The sequence below is a fragment of the Staurois parvus genome, unplaced genomic scaffold, assembly GCF_062004578.1.
Source record: "Staurois parvus isolate SC_StPar_1 unplaced genomic scaffold, SC_StPar_1.0 ptg001500l, whole genome shotgun sequence".
Classification (NCBI taxonomy): Eukaryota; Metazoa; Chordata; class Amphibia; order Anura; family Ranidae; genus Staurois; species Staurois parvus.
The window spans coordinates 82,470-104,572 of NW_028319296.1; the positions used below are offsets into that span (position 1 = coordinate 82,470).

Below are 22,103 nucleotides of genomic sequence, written 5' to 3' on the forward strand. Positions count from 1 at the left end.
GTGACAACTCTTTGGATCTCATCTTGAGAGTTGACAGCAACAGATTCCAAATGCAAAGAGCACACTTGAAATGAACTCTGGACCTTTTATCTGCTCATTGTAATTGGGATAATGAGGGAATAACACACACCTGGCCATGGAACAGCTGAGAAGCCATCTGTCCCATTACTTTTGGTCCCTTAACAAGTGGGAGGCACATATGCAAACTGTTGTAATTCCTACACCGTTCACCTGATTTGGATGTAAATACCCTCAAATTAAAGCTGACAGTCTGCAGTTAAAGCACATCTTGTTCGTTTCATTTCAAATCCATTGTGGTGGTGTATAGAGCCAAAAATGTCAGAATTGTGTTGATGTCCCAATATTTATGGACCTGACTGTATTTCTTACATGATTGAACTTTATTAAGATGATTATTACTTATGTGCCTTTTTCCTGTTGTATATGTGCCTTTGTCCTATTGCATGCTATTCTTCATGTTGCTATGCTGTTCTTTCAGTCTTTTCCTTAAAAAAAAAACATTTGTAAAAAAAAAAATTTAATTCAATGAATAGGTTTCTGCCTTTGTTGGTAAAAGTACATTTGCATGTGAAACATCGTCGTTTGTGGCACTGGTACATACCTTTGATTGCAAGGAATATGGATGAAGGTTCTATTCTATGTTTTTAATTTGCTAGGGACCAATTTACTTTTGATGTTCCGTGCTTTGCGGTATGATATCTTAGGCTTACCTGATAGGGATTTTTTTTGTTTTTTTTTAACTTTAACATTTTTTTTATTTTGAAGACAATAGGAACAATCTTATTTGCTGCTTCATCGATACAGTACAATGAAATATCCCGATAAACAAGTTGTTGCTATACCTAGAACACATAAGATAATAGGTATAGATCAGGAAATATGAAGCAAAAGAAAGAAACACCTGAGAAGAAGTTCTGTTAAAGTCCTCTTTTATGAGGGTCAAGCCTATCCCCCCATATGGGCTCTCACTGTGAATAGGCTTTTAAATCTGGGCAGCACAGTGGCTAAATGGTTAGCAGTTCCGCCTGGCAGTGCTAGGGTTGTTGGTTCAAATCCCAGCCACCGCACCACCTGTGTGGAGTTTGCATGTTCTCCCTGTGCCTGCGTGGGTTTCCTCTGGGTACTCCGGTTTCCTCCCACACTCCAAAGACATGCTGGTAGGTTACCTGGATCCTGTCTAAATTGGCCCTAATATGTGTATGTATGAATGTAACTTAGGGACCTTAGATTGTACACCCCTTGAGGGTTAGGGACTGATGTGAATGTACAATATATATGTAAAGTGCTGCGTAAATTGATGGCGCTATATAAGTACCTGAAATAAATAAATAAATAATACATCTCAAAGGGCCTAAAACAGACCTTAACAAGTACCAACAATGCTTACCATACCAGTATAAGGCACTACAAGGGAATTCATTATACTATATATCCCCTAACCAGTAATATAGTTCCCAACCAATAGTTTATGGCAACTTCAGAGTTATCAACTCAACAACTTCATTACCTAAATTGTTGTTCTATTCTATATGTTGGGCAAGCTATTATTGTGTCTAATCTTGGGATATTTGTGGATTTCCATTCTTTAGCAATATAAATTCATGCGGCAAAAAGGATATGTATGACAATTGTCCTAACTGCTTCCTATACTCAAAATGGCCATAGCTGGTGTAAGCGGGACGTAGAGATCTGAGACATCAGTTATAAGGGAGGAAACCTCCTTCCAGAGTCTTTTAACCCCTTCGCCTACCAGGCACTTATACCCCATTCCTTACCAGGCCAATTTTCAGCTTTCAGCGCTGTCGCACTTTGAATGATAATTGCGCGGTCATGCCACATTGTATCCATATGAAAATTTTATCATTTTTTTCAAAAAAATAGAGCTTTCTTATCTTACTCACCGCTAGGTGTTTTTTTTTTGTGTGTTTTAATCAAAAAAAGAGCAAAAATTTTGAAAAAAAAATGTTTGCTTTGTTTCTATTATAACATTTTGCAAACAGGTAATTTTTCTCCTTGATGTTCATTGATGAGGCTGCACTGATAGGTTGCACTGATGGGCACTGATAGGCAGGACTGATGGGCGGCACTGATGAGCTGGCATTGATAGGTGGCATGGATAGGCAGCACTGATGGGCACTGATAGGTGGAACTGATGGGCGGCACTGATGAGCACTGCTGGGTGGCACTGATGGGCACTGGTGGGTGGCACTACTAGGTACTGATGTGCACAGTTGGGTGGCACTGATGGACACAGTTGGGTAGCACTGCTGGGCACTTATCATTAGGGCACTGATGATTGGTGCCGATCCCTTCTCTGACAATTTCCAGTTATCGGCAGCACTTTCCTCATGCTGTGATAGCGTGAGTAAAGTGCAGCCGATAACCAGCAACTGCATTTACCAGTGATCTGCTGTCATTGGACATGGCTGATCACGTGGTAAAAGGCCAATCACAGCGGCCTTTTACCGCGTGATCAGCCATGTCCAATGGTCCGTAGGACACAGGCGATCACGGAGATCACCGGGTGCATGCCCCCAGGGCACGTTCTGGGAGGACATCATATGACGCCCTCCCAGAACTGGCCGGCCGCAGTGAAGCAATCATTCGGCTATCTGCGGTCGGCAAGTGGTTAAGGATATCACAGCACCATAATACATGTACAAGTTACCTGGTTGTTTGCTATTCCTCCAACAAAGGGGTGAGCAGTCGGGATAGGTCTTATGTAGTCTCACAGGGGTCATACACCACCTATGAAATATCTTCTGTGAGTTATCCCAATGATCAGCCCAGGCTGAGGACTTGCTATTAATCTCAATGGCTCATTCCCATTGCGCTAATGTAAAAGATTGGCTAAGCTCCGCCTTTCATTTAAGCATAGGGCAGACGTTTTTTTCATTAAATGGTAGTTACAATATCTATAACAGAATGATATACCTTTGATTGAATGTGTATATTTAGTTTCCACACTTTTTGAGGAATCAGTATTTTGTGGGAAGGGCTGGAAGATCGATAATGTGCAATCTGGTTGGCTCTATAAGGATCAGCTACCTCTAAATCATCCATGCCTTTCGAAGTAAAATTCATCCTTTTCTTAGTCCAGCATTTGGTTGAAAAGAAAAGTATAAGATACTCATACGCTTTTAATGGAATTCTCATTATGCAAGTGATTTCCTCAGCAAATTCTGATCTAACCAATATAGACCAAGCGTTTACAGTGGCTTGAATAGTGGGGTATTCTGTAATCAGTGGTTTATGGTGAAGGCTCGAGGCCACTGTTAGAGCAGAAAGATAATGCCCTGGAGTAACTGCTTGTTCTAATTCAGCCCATAATTTATTGTCCTGAGAAGAGAACCAATAGCAGAGTTGGTCCAAGAGTGGCCTGGTAGTATGCTTTTGGGTGCCCTAAGCCTCCAAATTTCCTATGAGTATATAGCGATGATAAGGGGACTCTGGGTTTCTTCTCCATCCACATAAAGTTCCTTAGCATAGCCACCAAGTGAGAGAAAAATTGCAGAGGAATAAGGATGGGAAGGGATGTAAAATAGTATAACATTTTGGGTAATATTTGCAGCAATTCTTCCTATCCATCACCATTGAACTTTGCCAATCATTGTCATTTCCTTGGATGTTTGATCCAATAGATTGGGGAAGTTAAATGAATAAAGATTAGAAGTTGGGGAGGTCAATTGTAGGCCTAAATAGGTAATAGATGGAGCATCCCAACCCCCGGACCCTGCATTCACTATATCTGAATGGGAAAGTGTAAAATATAAAATAGGGCTAGGCTCCCAAAAAGTCTTGACATTTCAAAGCCATTGTTTCAGATGAGTTCCACATTCAGCTCAACACGATTGTTCAGGAAAAACCCAGCAGGCTGGAGCCAAAGCTTGTCACCTGGGAAAAATTTGGGAATCTGCATGTACGGTAGGACCACAGCTACCGGAGTGGGGTAACTCTGATGACTACACTGCCCTTTTGAAGATTTCATTCCTTTGCTGTGAAATAGCTGTTTAGGCTGTGGAATAGATACTGGAAGAGCGTAGCATTTTGATGTGTTCACTTTATATAATGAGGCCCTTCCAAATTTTCCTAGAATCTCTTGAACCGCAGGTAATGAGAGTTCCAGATTAGACAATGACAAGGTTCTACCACTAAGGCAAAGATTATCGGGGAGAGTGGGCATCCCTGTCTGGTTCCATTGGATATGCTGAATCTGTTAGACAACATGCCAGATGAGAATACCTGGGCTGTATGGTTAGAGCATAATGACATCATTGCAGAGTGTATAAATCCTTATGTCACGATCAGGGGTCAGGCTTGAAGACCAGATGCTATAGCAGTGGAAAGGCTCACACCGAAACCAGCAGGATAAGTGCACTGTGGTGGAGGAGTGGGTTCACCTGAGGTGTGGAGTCTAAGTACTAACCAGTGTTCACCAGAGCTCCTGATGGTGGAGATTTTGCTGCGTGTTAGTACCAGGTAGCGGTCCTCAGGATCACCCTCACCAGGAAGTGAGCAAGCGGAGGTCCGGTAGCGTATTAAGAAGGTAAGGATTGAATGGAAGCGTGATCAGTAAACAACCCAAGGTCGGTAATGAGCAGTCGCAGGTTGGGAACAGACAGAAGCGTAGTCGAGAACAAGCCAAGGTCAGTAATGAGCAGTCGCAGGTTGGGTTCAGGCAGAAGCGTAGTCAAGAACAAGCCAAGGTCAGTAATGAGCAGTTGCAGGTTGGGATCAGGCAGAAGAGTGGTCGAGAACAAGCCAAGGGTCAATAATGAGCAGTCGCAGGTTGGGATCAGGCAGAAGAGTAGTCGAGAACAAGCCAAGGTCGGTAATGGCCAGTCGCAGGCTGGGATCAGGCAGAAGCATAGTCGAGAACAAGCCAAGGTCGGTAATGAGCAGTCGCAGGTTGGGATCAGGCAGAAGAGTAGTCGAGAACAAGCCAAGGTCGGTAATGGCCAGTCGCAGGCTGGGATCAGGCAGAAGCATAGTCGAGAACAAGCCAAGGTCGGTAATGACCAGTCGCAGGTTGGGTTCAGGCAGAAGCATAGTCAAGAACAAGCCAAGGTCAGTAATGAGCAGTCACAGGTTGGGTTCAGGCAGAAACATAGTCAAGATCAAGCCAAGGGTCAATAATGAGTGGTAGCAAAATATGGATGACAGCAGAGAAGGCAAGGAGCAAGTACTGGCTGGAGATTACAATAATCTGGCAAACAGGAAGTGCAGAGACATGGCTTATATCAGGAAGTTCATGGGAGGAGCAAGGGGTTCAAGGTTCATGACAAACAAGGTCAAGGCAGGGTCATCCAAATAATTGTCAAAGGAGCTGTCCAGCATTCCAGATGGCACATCAAGAAGAAACATTGCCACTCAGGCCCAGGTTCAAACCCAGGCTCTGTCACCTAAGAGGCCGAATTTCAACAGAGTTTGGGAAAGATACCCCCAGCTTCTTCTGCATCCAGAGCTAAAAAAACCCACAAGGTTCATGTTTTAATTCTGTATACCATATCAAGTTAATCATTCTTCGTGTTCCATCAGGAGCCTCACTCAATATATACAGGCACAGGGTGATTTACACATAAGATGGATATGGGGAGCTGAGACAGGGGTCTCCCCACCTCTCCAAAGTGAGCTGGGTTCCATGGGCCCCCACCCAAAGTGACTCCCGTCACATATCTCCCCTTTTGGAAGTGGACTAACACAGGAGACCCCAGACGGGTTGACTTTAAAGTTAGTCTGTACTTCCAGTCCCCCAATGCCAGCACCCACACAGTACCCCAAGCAAATTGTCCCACACAAAGCATTACTCACCCAGCCAACCTCTGCCTCTCTTGTAGAACATATCCACTGCTGGGGAGAAGTACGGACTGATCCTTCTCCCTGAAGTCCTCTCAGCCGCTGGAGAGAAGACAGTGTGGCTGGGCTGACTCCATCATGCTGTTGGGGATCTGGGCCGACTGCCCAGCATCCCTGGGGTATCCAGGTGGTGACTGTAGTCTCATCCACTTTGGTTAGTTGAGGGCAGAGTGAAATCACATAGATGGTCAACCTGATTTCCATTCTTGACTTCTTGACTGCAAGGGGTAGTTGTCCTCAGTCGGGGTGGGGTAAAGGTCTCTGACTCTCTGTCCGGCTGCCAGCACTTCGGCTGTATGATTTTAAACATTCTGGAGCTCAGTCTGCTGCTGGGGAGAGCAGCCAATCGCCCCAGCCTCCCTGATGCTGTGGAGACACTGTACTTGCTAGGCAGAGGCCAGCGGCACTCTATCCTGTTGCCACCACTTCTGCTGGGGGCCCCACATCTGCTCCGGCTAACCGTTGGGGAGGGAGGCCGGCTTCCTCAACTCTGGCTGACTGTGGGGGAGGAAGGACAACAACCTCCTCTCCCTTCTCCCCCTGGGCCTCTGAAATTACTGCAGGTGTGGGGCAGAGATCCTGGACCCTCTGTCCGGTTATCAGCGCTTCAGATGGAGAAGTTTCTTTTACCTCCAAAGATGCTGCTGGCAGGAAATCCCATGTCCCGGTCAGTGGTGTAGGAGAAAGGCCAGCCGCCTCTTCTCTCAGGGAGACTGAAGCTTCTGTTGGTGCTGGGTAGAGCTCAGGAATGTTTGGCCCTGTTGCCAGCTATTCTGCTGGAGGCTCACCAGGTGGTTTTTCCTCAGCAGAGAAGTCTATCAAATCCCCAGTCTCTGGAATGGCTAAATGTCCAGGGCACGGGCTGGTGGCACTTGGGATCAGTGCCAGTACTTTGGCAGGTGACTTATCACCCATAATATCCTCCAGAGAAAAATCCATTAGATCTATACATCCTGGGATCTGTAATTGGAGGGATGAGCCGACTGCTCCATCTTCCATACCCTCATCCAGTTGTTGGACAGATGCATTCCTCCATCCAAGCTCGTCCCGTGCAGAAACAGGATTGTCTAGATAAGCCAGCACTTGCTGCATCCGCCATAAGACCTCCATTTCCATAGCTGTGGGTGGTATCTGTCTCTCCTCTCCTGCTATCCGAACCTTGGATCCCAATGAAGGTTTGGATGTGTTCACATCCAGGAAGCACAATCCCACCGCTTGCCACCAATGTCACGGAACCAACAGAGACTGTGCTTGAGTACTTCCTTTAGAATGCCGCTTCCCCATCTGAACACCAACAACAGACACCACAGCCGACCATACAAGACTAGATGATGCCAGTCTTGAAGTAAACCAGGAGGTAGATATAATGACAATCTACATTTAGTAACAAGAGACACACAAGTATTCAAACCTCTCACCAGCAGACAGTCCCATCAGGAGGGAGGGCTGCTGGAAACATCCCCCCCACTAAGCTAATACACACAAACACATACATCCCATAATAGTTTGCTCCTAAACATGTCTACACAGTCTGAGACAAAGCCCACACAATATTAGGACAGATCACCCTGTACCCCTAACAGGCACATGGTGATTTACACATAAGAGGGATATGGGGAGCTGATACAGGGGTCTCCCCATCTCTCCAAAGTGAGCTGGGTTCCATGGGCCCCCACCCAAAGTGACTCCCATCACATATCTCCCCTTTCAGCAGGGGACTAACACAGGAGGAGACCCCAGACAGGTTGACTCCGAAGTTAGTCTGTACTTCCAGTCCCCCAATGCCAGCACCCACACAGTACCCCAAGCAAATTGCCCCACACAAAGCATTACTCTCCCAGCCAACCTCTGTCTCTCTCATAGAACATACCCGCCAATGGGGTGAAGTACGGACTGATCATTCTCCCTGAAGTCCTCTCAGCCACTGGAGAGAAGACAGGGTGGCTGGGCTGACTCCATCATGCTGTTGGGGATCTGGGCTGACTGCATCATGCTTTTGGGGATCTGGGCTGACTGCCCAGCATCCCTGGGGTATCCAGATGGGGACTGTAGTCTCATCCACTTTGGTTAGTTGAGGGCAGAGTGAAATCACATAGATGGTCAACCTGATTTCCATTCTTGACTTCTTGACTGCAAGGGGTAGTTGTCCTCAGTGGGGGTGGGGTAAAGGTCTCTGACTCTCTGTCCAGCTGCCAGCACTTCAGCTGTATGATTTTAAACATTCTGGATCTCAGTCTGCTGCTGGGGAGAGAAGCCAATTGCCCCAGCCTCCATGATGCTGTGGAGACAGTGTAGTTGCTAGGCAGAGGCCAGCGGCACTCTGTCCTGTTGCCAGCACTTCTGTTGGGGACCCCACATCTGCCGTGGGGGAGGGAGGCCAGCTTCCTCCACTCTGGCTGACATCCTCCATGATGCTGTGGAGACACTGTAGTTGCTAGGCATAAGAGGGATATAGGGAACTGAGACAGGGCTCTCCCCACCTCTCCAAAGTGAGCTGGGTTCCATGGGCCCCCCACCCAAAGTGACTCCCGTCACATTGTCATCTAGTGGTTGACACAAGGTACATTAAGATATAAGAAGGGGATATTTCTGAGTGATTCAAGAACAGAGTCCATTTTAGTAAAGTAACTGAAAAGACCAAAATATGGGCAAATCATAGAAAAGCTGAGAAAAAATATAAAGTTATTATTATTATACAGGATTTATATAGCACCAACAGTTTGCGCAGCGCTTTACAAAATGAAGGTAGACATTACAGTTACAATACAACTTGGTACAAGAGGAAACAGAGGGCCCCTCTTGTTAGAGCTTACAATCTAGGAGGAAGAATTGAGTGATACAAAAGGTAATAGCTGTGGGGGATGAGCTGATGGAGGCAATAAATGGAGGTTTACTAGTTAGAGAAAAGGGTTTTCAGGGATCGTCTAAAGGTGGATAGATTAGGAGATAGCTGGACAGATTGGGGTAGGTAGTTCCATAGGATGGGAGAAGCTCAGAAGTCCTGGAGGCGGGCATGAAGGAGGTGACATGGGAACTAGAGAGCAGAAGGTCTTGGGAGGATCAAAGAGAGCAGTTTGGTTAATATTTTGAGACCAGGTTAGTGATGTAGCTGTGGGCCGAGTTGTGGATGGCTTTGTAAGTTGTTAGTATTTTGAATTTTATTTGTTGGGTGAGTGGAAGCCAGTGGAGGTATTGGCAGAGAGGGGTGGAGAACACTGAGTGGAAGCCAGTGGAGGGCTTGGCAGAGAGGGGTGGAGGACACTGAGTGGAAGCCAGTGGAGGGATTGGCAGAGAGGGGTGGAGGACACTGAGTGGAGGCCAGTGGAGGGATTGGCAGAGAGGGGTGGAGGACACTGAGTGGAGGGATTGGCAGAGAGGGGTGGAGGACACTGAGTGGAGGGATTGGCAGAGAGGGGTGGAGGACACTGAGTGGAAGCCAGAGGAGGGATTGGCAGAGAGGGGTGGAGGACACTGAATGGAGGCCAGTGGAGAGATTGGCAGAGAGAGGTGGAGGACACTGAGTGGAAGCCAGTGGAGGGATTGGCAGAGAGGAGTAGCAGGCACTAAATGATTGGTAAGGTGGATGAGTCTGGCAGCAGTATTCATGATGGACTGGAGGGGGGATAGCCTATGTAAAGGTCATCCAATGAGGAAGGAGTTGCAGTGGTCGAGGCGAGAAATAACCAGGGAGTGAATTAGGAGCTTTGTGGTATCATTGGTTAAGAAGGGGTGTATTCTGGAGATGTTGTGGAGGTTGAGGTGGCATAATTTGGACAGAGATTGGATGTTGGCCTGAAAGGATAGTTCAAAATCCACGGTTCCCCTAGTACCCTGGCATGCAGGGACGGGTTGATAGTTGTGCCATTGATCCTGACTGAGAAATCAGGGGAAGAGGCATGTGGGGGAGGAAATATTATGAGCTCAGTTTTGGATAGAGTGAGTTTTAAGAAGTGGTGTGACATCCAGTCTGATATGTCTGTTAGTAAATCAGTGATACGTGTGGAAACTGATGGGGTGAGCTGAGGAGTAGAGAGATAGATTTGTGTGTCATAAGCACAAAAATGGTATTGGAAACCATAGGGAGCTATCAGCTAACCCAGGGAAGAGGTATAGATCAAAAATAGGAGAGGTCCAAGGACAGGACCTTGGGGGACCCCAACAGTAAGAGGAGTAGCAGAGGAGGAAGTAGAGTTGTAAGTGAGAGTGAAGGTGAGGTTCATAGGTAAGATTCGAACCAAAAAAGAGTACAGTCATGGAGGCCAAGTAAATAGAGTTTTTTGAGGAGGAAGGGGTGGTCGACTGTGTCAAAAGCAGCGGAGAGGTCCAAGAGTACGAGTATGGAATAGTGACCATTGGTTTTAGCTGTTAGTAAGTTGTTTGTGAGTTTTAGGAGAGCAGTTTTTGTGAAGTGTTGTAGGCAAAATCAAGACTGAAGAGGATCGAGAAGGTTATCCTCAATGAGGTGGCAGCTCCAGCCGGTTGTAGACTAGACGTTCAAGGAGTTTGGAAGCAAAAGGGAGTAAGGAGATGGAGGGTCTTAGGTTGTTAAGATTGGTGGGGTCCAGTGAGGCCTTTTTAAGTATGGAGGTGACTAGCTCATGTTTTAGACAGTTGGGGAAGATGCCAGTAAAAAGGTAGATACTGAAGATATGAGTTAGAGAGTGTAGGATAGAACCAGAGGGTGACCGTAGTATTTGCCGGGGAACAGGGTCCAGGGGACAGGTGGGCATTAGAAAAAAGTTTAGTAACTTCCTCTATAGAAGCTGGGTTAAATGAGGGAAGTATTATTATCCTATTTTAGAAGTGATTAGTGATCTCCTGGGCAGCAAGTGAGGTAGTGGGTGGAGTCAGTGGAGGACGAAGTAGAGAGTTGAAGGTAGAAAAGAGTGGGGGTTAATGAGAGTGATAAAATAGGTCTGGTTGGCAGTGTGAAGGCAGGAATCGTATTTTTGGAGGGCAGATTTATATTGGTTGAAGTCTTGCTGGGACTTAGTCATACACCGCAGACGCACGAGAGCACGGCTACATTTTTGAGGCATGTAATATTGCCTGTTTAAAATGACCAAGTAAATAAAGTGCAGCGCTAAGATATATAAATTGTAAAAATAATCTCCAAGATAAATAGTTCATAAGTGATAATTATGATGATCCACTTCTATAGCAGAATTCCAGGACAGGTATTAGAGCAGGAACCAATAATAGAATTGCGCACTCACCAGACGCGCATGGATAATGCGCATATAATCAATATCCACCAGGATCTCTATGGTAGGCAGAATGGGTGATCTTCCATCTATGGGTAGATCGTCCTGCCTTGGAAAGTGTATGGTAAAGCTGCTAGGTCCAGAGGTCCCCTTAAGGTTGGATGGGGGCTCAGCCTGGATACAGGGCTCCCTCCCCCTGGTGGTTGTGGATCAGATTACGGGTATCCTGCGAATTAATTAGCTCCAAATAGGAGCCAAAAAACTGTGTAGTATGGTTGAATTTTATTAAATAAAAAATCAATAAAAATACAGGGTAGTAAAACCAATGCAGAGTATGGGCAGTGATACTGACCCCTTAGTTAAAAATGGCCACCGGGCCTCCTTGTGGCTCCGGGCGGATGTGACATCATGCTCTGTTGGTTCCTCCTAAGGCCTTTCATGCCCAAGCACATCATCAGAGGGGAGACCAACCTATTGCCTGTTTGCCAGGGTTGTAGCAGTGGGGCCACATTCTGTGTGTAGTAAGGGGGCCAATGCGTCCACGGTGGATGACACTGAACTGTAGACAGAAGTGGCCAGGTTGGGGCAGGACAGGGCTGAGATTTTGTCATAGAGACAATCTGTTGCCGAAAAAAGAAGAGAAGGGTTAAGATGGTGAAGGTTTCTATGGGTAACTGTTAGCTAGTCGGAAGACAAGGAGGAGGAAGACAAGGAGAGAGTGAAGCTGATAAGGGAGTGATTGGAAAGAGGAAAAGGAATGTTGAAGAGGTTACAAGGAGTGTATAAGTATGAGAATACGAGGTCAAGGCAGTTGTTATTAGAGTGGGTAGAAGCATGCGTCCATTGTTTTAGGTCAAAAGAGGAGGTTAGGCTCAGAAGCAAAGGTGGACTGACCATTTAGAAACTGCCCAAGGGCCCAGGGTCAGTAGGGGGCCCCATGAGATGTCCCTGGTACCTTTTTCATAGGCTTTTTTGAGTTTGGGTAAGGACACAGGGGCCCCATGATCCCCTATTGCCCGGGGGCCCCATGAGTTGTCAGTCTGCCTTTGGTCCCTCCCCCAAGCAGTCATATATTTCTGTCCCCCTTGGTGGGAGTGGAGGTGACCCCTCTATAAGGATCTACAGTCCATACACACCCAGCACAAGGCCGGGGTCACACTACCAGACGCTTCTCGGGGCTGCAGTTCCTCTGAGCTCCACAAGGTGGGGATCTCACTTCTACCCAGACAGGAAGTCTCTATGAAAGACAGACAGGAAGTGATGTCAGGTGCAGACAGGAAGTTCCATGTGGAAGGGAAGTAGAGAGGAAGCATTACTGGATCTTGCGGCAGAGGAGGTAATATATAGATTAACCCCTTCAGGGGGAGGAGTTGATGATAATATATTTGCCCCCAAAGCTGGCCTACATGGTTCAGTTTTATCGTTCAGCCAGCGGGATGACCATAAAAACTGAACCGATTCCCCCATCCACACATTGGAGGTGGATGGGGGAATCCTCCCCGCTGCACTCTTGTATTCTGACAATGGGGGGACTCCTCAACTCTCAGAATACACAGATCAGCACTGAAGCTATTGGCTGCAGCTGCTGGGGGAGTGGCTTTTATCCGGCAGTGGCCACACATGGATGGAAATGTGAGCGATCCCTGCTGAACCAGCTGAATTTCCATGGATCTATGGTCACCTTCAGTGACTTCCTCCCCTCCCCCTCATCTCCTTCATGATGGAAGTCATGCTGAGATCATCTCCCATTGGCTGAGCAATATTCTCATTTGTCTCTCAGCTCCTTCTTGCTATTCCTCGTCCTGCCTGTTGTTTCCTTGGATTGATTTTCTGTGTAGTGACCCCAGCTTGGTCTCTTGGATGCGCTCGTCTGTTGCTTGCCCTGACCTTTCTCCTGATTCCTGGATCTCCTCCTCATCTCTCCTCCATATCCTCTTACACAGCTTTTCTCCACACCTGCAGTGACCCTGGGGGGAGGAAACTTGGCACCAGCACGCCGCCAAATCCATCCCCACCATTAGGGGCTCTGGAGACAATTGTCTGCTATTTACACTCCGTTCCTCCGCACGTCACCTGATCACATGACAGCTTACTTCCACAGATTCCAGACAGATTTCTGGATGGTAAAGGTCAAAGGTCACTCTTCAGTTTAGGAGAGGTAGGACGTTCCCAGGAACAAGGATTTGGTTTATACAGGAGCCTCATATAGAGGACCCCTCAAATCTCCCCATCCAAATGTCCATCCAACCAGAGTCTGTGTCCTATGACATCACACTGACCTCACAGATCCTCCCCCAATGTCCCTCCATCCAGAGTCTATATGTCCTATGACATCACACTGACCTCACTGCTCCTCCCCCCATTGTTCCTCCATTCAGAGTCAGAGAATCCTATGACATCACACTGACCTCACAGCTCCTCCCAATGTCTCTCCATCTGACTTTTTTCTGATGCTCTTAGGATGTGGGGTCCCTTGGTATCCTCACATGTAAAGTGGGACTGTTGGTCCTGCGTTGTATGTAATGACATCAGAATGCTGCAACAAGCCTATACCCTGCGTAGTGTGGGGGTCCTGTGGGGGGGAATTATACCTCAGCCTGAAGTGGGGCTTTAATAAAATGGAGACCTGAATGGAGAGGTGAGGAGGATTCTGGGAATATCATTTGATGTGACTCTTTGTGTTCAGATGTAGAGTTTTCCTCCTGTGAAGTCTGGAGATCATATGACATCACATTGCCTCCACCTCCCTCCCTGATAGAAGAGAGAAAGAAGAAGAAGATTCTAGAAGTCACCAGAGAGATCACTGAGCTGCTGACAGGAGAGGTGAGCGGTGCCGGGAATTCTGGGACATTCTCCAGTAACAGACAAGGGATGTGTCTGGATGGTGACTGTATCATTGTGTGTGTCAGGTTCCTATAAGGTGTCAGGGTGTCACTGTCTATTTCTCCATGGAGGAGTGGGAGTATTTAGAAGGACACAAGGACCTCTACAAGGACGTCATGATGGACAATCAGCCGCCCCTCACATCACCGGGTAAGAGGAGACTTTATTGTAAAGGAGAGAGCAGTACGGAGGATCCACCTAGATCCCCCATCATCTGATAAACACATAGAAACAATGGATTCAGTCAGTGTGTGTGTTTCCTACAGATGGATCCAGTCATGGGAACCCACCAGAGAGATGTCCCCGTCCTCTGTATTCCCGAGATTCCACACAGGAAGGTCACACCATCCCTCACCATCATCAGGTAGATGAGGAACCATCACTGATAGTATCATTAGGATCTGTACATTATCTGCATTGTTACCATTGATGGCATTTTTATTATATATTCAGAGTGGAATCCTCGGGGATGATAATATTGATATTAAAGAAGAGTATAAAGAGGAGGAGGATGAGGATGGGGGGATGGAGGAGTCAGAGCTTCTAAAAGAACACAAAGATCTGTACCAGGACACCATGGTGGAATCATCCAGCAACAGAAACCCACCAGAGAGATGTCCCCGTCCTCTGTATTCCCGGGATTCCACACAGGAAGGTCACACCATCTCTCACCATCATCAGGTAGATGATTGACAATTATTGGTAGTTGTGATTTATACACAGCATGTTTGTTACAATGAATGTTTTATTATATCTTTCAGAGTGGAATCCTCGGGGATTATAATATTGATGTTAAAGAAGAGTATAAAGAGGAGGATGAGGAGTATGGAGTGATGGAGGAGTTTTCAGAAGGACACAAGGATATGATGGAGCCACCTAATACCAGGAACCCACCAGAGAGATGTCCCCGTCCTCTGTATTCCCGGGATTCCACACAGGAAGGTCACACCATCACTCAACAACATCAGGTAGATGAGGAACAATTATTGGTAGTTGTGATTTATACACAGCATGTTTGTTACAATGAATGTTTTATTATATCTTTCAGAGTGGAATCCTCGGGGATTATAATATTATTGTTAAGGAAGAGTATAAAGAGGAGGATGAGGAGTATGGAGTGATGAAGGAGTTTTCAGAAGGACACAAGGATATGATGGAGCCATCTAATACCAGGAACCCCCCAGAGAGATGTCCCCGTTCTCTGTATTCCCGGGATTCTACACAGGAAGGTCACACCATCCCTCACCATTACAAGGTTGGTGGGATAGAGAATCTAAAACATGGACTGTGGATTTTTTTATGTGATGTCACAAAATTAATGCTTATATTTTCCAAATTATATTTTCTCTCATTTTCTTGGTTTAGGGTGAAGATCTGATAGATATAAAAGTTGAGGTTAAATCAGAAGAAGAAGAGGCGTATGTGAGGGATGATCAGCAGTCTATGGAGGAGGATGGAATAACGGGGACATTTATAGAGGAGGACACTCCTACAGAGATCAGCACAGGTGGGTCATGAACACTAAATCCATTCCTCCACCCATACTGCTCACTGATTGGTCCAGAGTAGGGCGGGGACTGGGTGATATCAGCCTGTAATCCCCTGGTCACTTTCCTGAGCTGTGTTCCCCGTCCTGTATTCCTGGATTTCTCTCGGATAATCTTCCTTCTCTGTGCTGCAGACAATTTATGTATCTAGACCCTGCCTGCACTCCTGGATACTTCCCCATGCGGAGTGCCCCCATAGCAAGCCACTTGCTATGGTGGTGAGCTATACGTGCTCACTCCAAAGTCCTACTCTGTGTGTCCGTAAAACAGAGTGTGACACAGCCCTGCCCCCCACTCCCTCCTCACTGGCTCTGTCTGAGCCAATGAGGAGGGAGAGCCAGGAGTGCCGAAGCTCTCAAGCACATCACTGGACCGAGATTGGGCTCAGGTGAGTATTAGGGGGTCTGGGGGTGGAGCTGCATAAGGTTTTTTTACCTTCATGCATTCTTCAGCCTTTAGAGCCACTTTAAGCCACCACTGATTATTGGACTACACTTGTAGCGCTCACCCCGGATGGGCCATCTAATATTTCCTCAGGCTCTTTTTCAAAGCTCGCCCAGTGGCAGCCAGGCACACAATATGGAAAGATGGTGTTGGACCCGTAGGGTTCTCTTCCTGGTATTTTTCTATGAAGGCATTGATGTTGGTGTAAATGATCTGGTTCCTGGGCAGGTGACTTCTACACCCCCGAGGATCTCCACATCTTCATCTCCCTGGCTGGTAGTGTAAGGCAACAAGAACTGAAATTGAAGCTCCACACCACTGCTAAGAGGTCCAGATACAATTTTAATTCCAGTAAAAGCCGGTTTAGGGGGTCAGAGCGCAGCCTTCATCAGGGCTTGACTTCCAACAATGGGAACAAACCAGAGGTTTGGCGGCCACACAAGATGCTTGTATTTCACAATGCACAAAAAACACAATTGTAGGTCCAGTTCACTTTGATGCCAGTCAAGCCCTGATGAAGGCAACGCTCGGACCCTCGAATCGCGTTGGGTACTTCTTGGATTGTACCCATAACTGTTAATGAATAAAGTTGTATCTGGACCTCTTAGCAGTGGTGTGGTGCTTCAATTTCAGTTCTTGTTCCATCCCAGTCACTCTTCTGGCTCCATGAACAGTCTAGGAATATCCCTGTATAGATGATGTATTATGGGGTGACCTGGGATATGGTGCAGGGGGGCTGTGGGGTACTCCAGTAGTAGTGTAGTAACATGGGGACACTATGACTTTCTCACACTTCTCAGTACGGTCCTTCCAGCAGTGACTAAGGGACTGAGTGACATGAAGACACTGTAGGAAATGTCCCTCTGTAAGTCAGCTCTAGCATCACACAGTCACTAGGATCCTACACACTGGTCTGTACTCACAATGTCCCTGGGTACTTAGATGTCTCCTTCCAATATCAGCCAGACATTCCTCCCATGAACCCTCCAGACTAGATTCTCAATCCGTTCTAGCAAGGTTCAGTACAATAGGCCCCTCAGCTCCAGCATAGCTGGGACCTCGATCAGCACATTTACAACCACAGCTGGACTGCCCAGAATGGACGCAGCTCTTCAGGCTGGGAACTTCTCCTCCTGGACAAGAACAGGGCTGCCTCAGACCCTAGGCTATTTATGCACTCCCTGGTCACCTACTGGGCATCATCCTCCAGGGATTGGCTAAGACAATAAATATGCAGGCTGTGGATCTGCCTTTTCCAGCCCACTATAACTTATAATACTCCAGAAGGCAGGGGAAGCAGTTGAACCTGAAGCCAGTGAAGCCTAGAACAGTCCAAAACAATCAAACACTGATTACAGGGGGAGCCAAAAAGAACTAAAGGTACCTAGGCTATCTAGTAACCTGTCTAGAAGGGTGCTCTGCACTATATAATTTATATTACATCTTGACCTCTGCACTATATACTGTATGTTGTACATTACATACTCCTGACCCCTGCACTATATACTCTATGTTGTACATTACATACTCCTGACCCCTGCACTATATACTGTATGTTGTACATTACATACTCCTGACCCCTGCACTATATACTGTATGTTGTACATTACATACTCCTGACCCCTGCACTATATATACTATGTTGTACATTACATACTCCTGACCCCTATACTATATACACTATGTTGTACATTACATACTCCTGACCCCTGCACTATATACACTATGTTGTACATTACATACTCCTGACCCCTGCACTATATACACTATGTTGTACATTACATACTCCTGACCCCTGCACTATATACTCCATGTTGTACATTACATACTCCTGACCCCTGCACTATATACTCTATATTGTACATTACATACTCCTGACCCCTGCACTATATACTCTATGTTGTACATTATATACTCCTGACCCCTGCACTCTATACTCTATGTTGTACATTACATACTCCTGACCCCTGCACTATATACTCTATATTGTACATTACATACTCCTGACCCCTGCACTATACTATGTTGTACATTACATACTCCTGACCCCTGCACTATATACTCTGTTGTACATTACATCCTCCTGACCCCTGCACTATATACTCTATGTTGTACATTACATACTCCTGACCCCTGCACTATATATACACTATGTTGTACATTACATACTCCTGACCCCTGCACTATATAATCTATAGTGTTTTTTTTTTTGCCTTTAGCCCTGCTGTTGGACAAGCAGCAGAGCTCACCTGTCAGGTGGAAGCATTCGGGCAGCAGCACTGCCACCCGATTGCTTCCACACAGCCCACAGTCTCAGCCTCTCTCCTGCTATATATCATGGGCTCTGCGGGCCCCAGACTGGTTCGGTGGGTGCTGTGGGATGTGGTATAGGGGAGGGAGGAGGAGAGTGGACACATCCACTCCCCTCCCCTTCTTCTGATCCGTAAGTAATGCATCGCTTTCGGGTCCCCGTTCGATAGATTCCCTGTCATTGAGGCTGGGAAAGAATGTAATGCGTTGCGATGTGCACCGCATTACATTCAGTGTAGTAAAGGGGAGACATTGGGGGTGATGAGAGCGATAATTCTAGCAGCAGACCTCCTCTGTACACTATACTGATGACCTACAAGGGGCTATAAGAGTGCTATAGAAAATATAGGGCACTGAAGTTTGTTGCCGTTTCATGAGCGCACGCAGATTTAAGGTTTGACATGTGCAATGTTAAAAATATTAAACGTTTAAGTTGCTATAAAGCCCCTTTTGTTTTTAAAAACCCCACACATTACTTAAAGCAGATTTAAATACACTTTTAGTTAAAACGTATGTTTTTTTTACAAGGACAAGTAGATTGTCATGAGAGACAAGTAGATTGAGACACCGATTTAGTTCCTGGACAAGTAGTTTTTTAAAAAATTTCAACACCCCTGATTGTTGTACATTACATACTCCTGACCCCTGCACTATATACTCTATGTTGTACATTACATACTCCTGACCCCTGCACTATATACACTATGTTGTACATTCCATACTCCTGACCCCTGCACTATATACTTTGTTGTACATTACATACTCCTGACCCCTGCACTATATACTCTATGTTGTACATTACATACTCCTGACCCCTGCACTATATACACTATGTTGTACATTACATACTCCTGACCCCTGCACTATATACTCTGTGTTGTACATTACATACTCCTGACCCCTGCACTATATACTCTGTTGTACATTACATACTCCTGACTTCTGCTCTCCCCTTCCCCCCACTGCTATATATACACATAATATGGATTCTCTTTTGTTACACCCATTTCCTCCCAGCTGGACATTTTATATCGGATGATGTGATTGGAGCACAGACTTTTACATGTTGATAATAATGTGATAACATCCTTCAACTTTGGACTCTTAAACAGAAAGTGATAATGAGGGAGGAGTCAATACCCCAATGATGGTGGTCTTCAGGATCAGTCCAGTCTTCATCTTGGTTGTTCTCCCCCCATCCTCACTCTCTGACCTCTGGTGGGGCTCAGCCCCGCTGTTCTTCATGACAAAGTCATGGACTAAATAAGGAAGTGCAGTACTTCTTGTGTTGGGAAGATGGCGATGAGTAATAGAGGGGGTGGGGACCCTCGTCCTATAATCCCCTCATCACTGTCCCTCCTATAAAAGACAGTTCTGGTTGTTTCCTCACTCTCTGACTAAGGTCCATGAATAAAGAAATGACCTGGTAGGAGATCAGAGGAGCCATTTCCTAGTTCCCTTGAGGGTGGAATTGTAAGCTCCTCAGAGCCCAAGCTGCCTGATGTGGGCGGAGTCCTGGTTTGGGGGAACCAATCAGCTTTTGTCTAGTAATCCTCTTTGTCTTTGTATTTTAGTCCATGGCCGGGAGATGAGGAAAACCTCAGAGGATTGTCTCACTTTGTCTCCAGACTGGAAAGTAGAAGATGAGGACATCACACAGTATAGTCAAGGTGAAAACCCAGCTCCCTCCAATGTCCATCCAGCTCCATACAGTGTAGATGGACCATCGTATTCCTCATATCCTGAGGACCCTCAGACTGTGCGGGACCAGGCCGGCCTTCCAATAGGGAAGAGCTTCCCCTGTAGTGAGTGCGGGAAATGTTTCCATTCTAAATCCCGTCTTAATAGGCATAAAAGATCTCACATGGGGGAGAAGCCGTACTCCTGTACTGAGTGCGGGAAATGTTTCCATTTTAAATTCAATCTCAATGAGCATAAAAGATCTCACACAGGGGAGAAATCACATTCCTGTCCTGAGTGCGGGAAATGTTTTTCAAGGAAGTCCAATCTTTATAGACATCAGAAATTTCATACAAGTGAGAAACCGTATTCCTGTTCTGAATGCGGGAAATGTTTTGCAATAAAATCTGGACTTGCCATACATCAGAGATCTCACACCGGGGAGAGGCCATTTTCCTGTCCAGAGTGCGGGAAATGTTTTTCATTGAAGTCCCATCTTAGCAAACATCAGAGATCTCACACGGGGGAAAAGCCGTTTTCCTGTCCTGAATGTGGGAAATGTTTTTCAGATAAGTCCAATTTTAATAATCACCAGAAATTGCACACAGGTGAGAAGCCATATTCCTGTCCTGAGTGTGGGAAATGTTTTGTACGAAAATCAGAACTTGTCACACATCAAATGTGTCACTCCGGGCAAAAACCGTATTCCTGTTCTGAGTGCGGTAGAAGGTTTGTACGAAAATCACTACTTGTCACACATCAGAGATGTCACACGGGGGAGAAACCGTATTCCTGTCCTGAGTGCGGGAAATGTTTTTCACAGAAATCCTATCTTTCCAGACATCAGAGATCTCACACGAGGGAGAAACCACTTTCCTGCCCTAGTGAGGGAAATGTTCCTCTCTGAAGTCCTGTGTTCTTGTACATCGGGTCCCACACAACCCTGGAGGTGTATTAGTGCCTTGAATGTGGGAAATGTCTTCTATATGAATGTTGCTGGACATCCCAGCTCTCATGTTCGGAAGAAGCACATAAAAGCAAATAAAAATGTAGTTGTCACCTTTCCGTTGGCTCAGTAAATGTTGTGGTTATAGAAATTTGGAGGTCTATAGTTGATGGAATACGGCAGCTGATTGCCCAGCCATGATGAATATTGGCCATATTTGATGGATTTTCTATGATCATTGGCTCCATCTAGTGTCAGAAATTCTGTATTGTCATATTTTTACAGACGGAAGTAGTAATCTGTCATTCTGGCCACTAAACGGAGCTGATGTTCATAGGAAAACACTTTATGAATTGATGTCCAGAGTTGATCACAGCGGGGCGAATGCTCATCACATGCGTGCAGCAAATGTTCTGTATATTGCCCCCTTGGTTTCTGTCATCAGACATGGAGGGATATCAGAGCCTGGAAAACATGGCTGGGGGTCCATGGAGGTGATCCAGCCTTGTATAGACTTTAAAGCACCCCCCTGTGACCATGTCTGAGAATGCGTCTATTCTTTTCCAGAAGGTCCTGCTGGTCTCTGGAACAAATGATTCCACCATTGTAGGAAGGTTGGGGAAGGTTTCCCTGAACATCCATGGAGGTGATGGAGTGGACTTATAGACTTTATAGAGCGCCCCCCTGTGACCATGTCTGAGAGCGCTCCTATTCTTTTCCAGAAGGTCCTGCTGGTCTCTGGAACAAATGATTCCACCATTGTAGGAAGGTTGGGGAAGGTTTCCCTGAACATCCATGGAGGTGATGGAGTGGACTTATAGACTTTATAGAGCGCCCCCCTGTGACCATGTCTGAGAGCGCTCCTATTCTTTTCCAGAAGGTCCTGCTGGTCTCTGGAACAAATGATTCCACCATTGTAGGAAGGTTGGGGAAGGTTTTCCTGAACATCCATGGAGGTGATCCAGTGGATTTATAGAGCACCCCCTGTGACCGTGTCTGAGAAAGCTCCTATTCTTTTCCAGAAGGTCCTGCTGGTCTCTGGGACAAATGATTCCACCAATGTAGGAAGCTTGGGGAAGGTTTTCCTGAACATCCATGGAGGTGATCGAGTGGATTTATAGAATTTATAGAGCGCCCCCCTGTGACCATGTCTGAGAACGCTCCTATTCTTTTCCAGAAGGTCCTGCTGGTCTCTGGGACAAATGATTCCAC

The 22,103-nt window shown here is 46.2% G+C and overlaps 1 protein-coding gene across 1 annotated transcript in view; it reads left to right on the plus strand.

The window, feature by feature from the left end:
- The window catches only part of LOC149435487 (uncharacterized), a 74,746-nt gene that overhangs the window by 21,709 nt on the left and 30,934 nt on the right, over positions 1-22,103 (plus strand). The window contains exon 5 of the mRNA XM_089662612.1: positions 20,053-20,731. Coding sequence (XP_089518738.1) covers positions 20,053-20,731 — 679 coding nt within the window. The remainder of the gene's footprint in view (positions 1-20,052; positions 20,732-22,103) is intronic.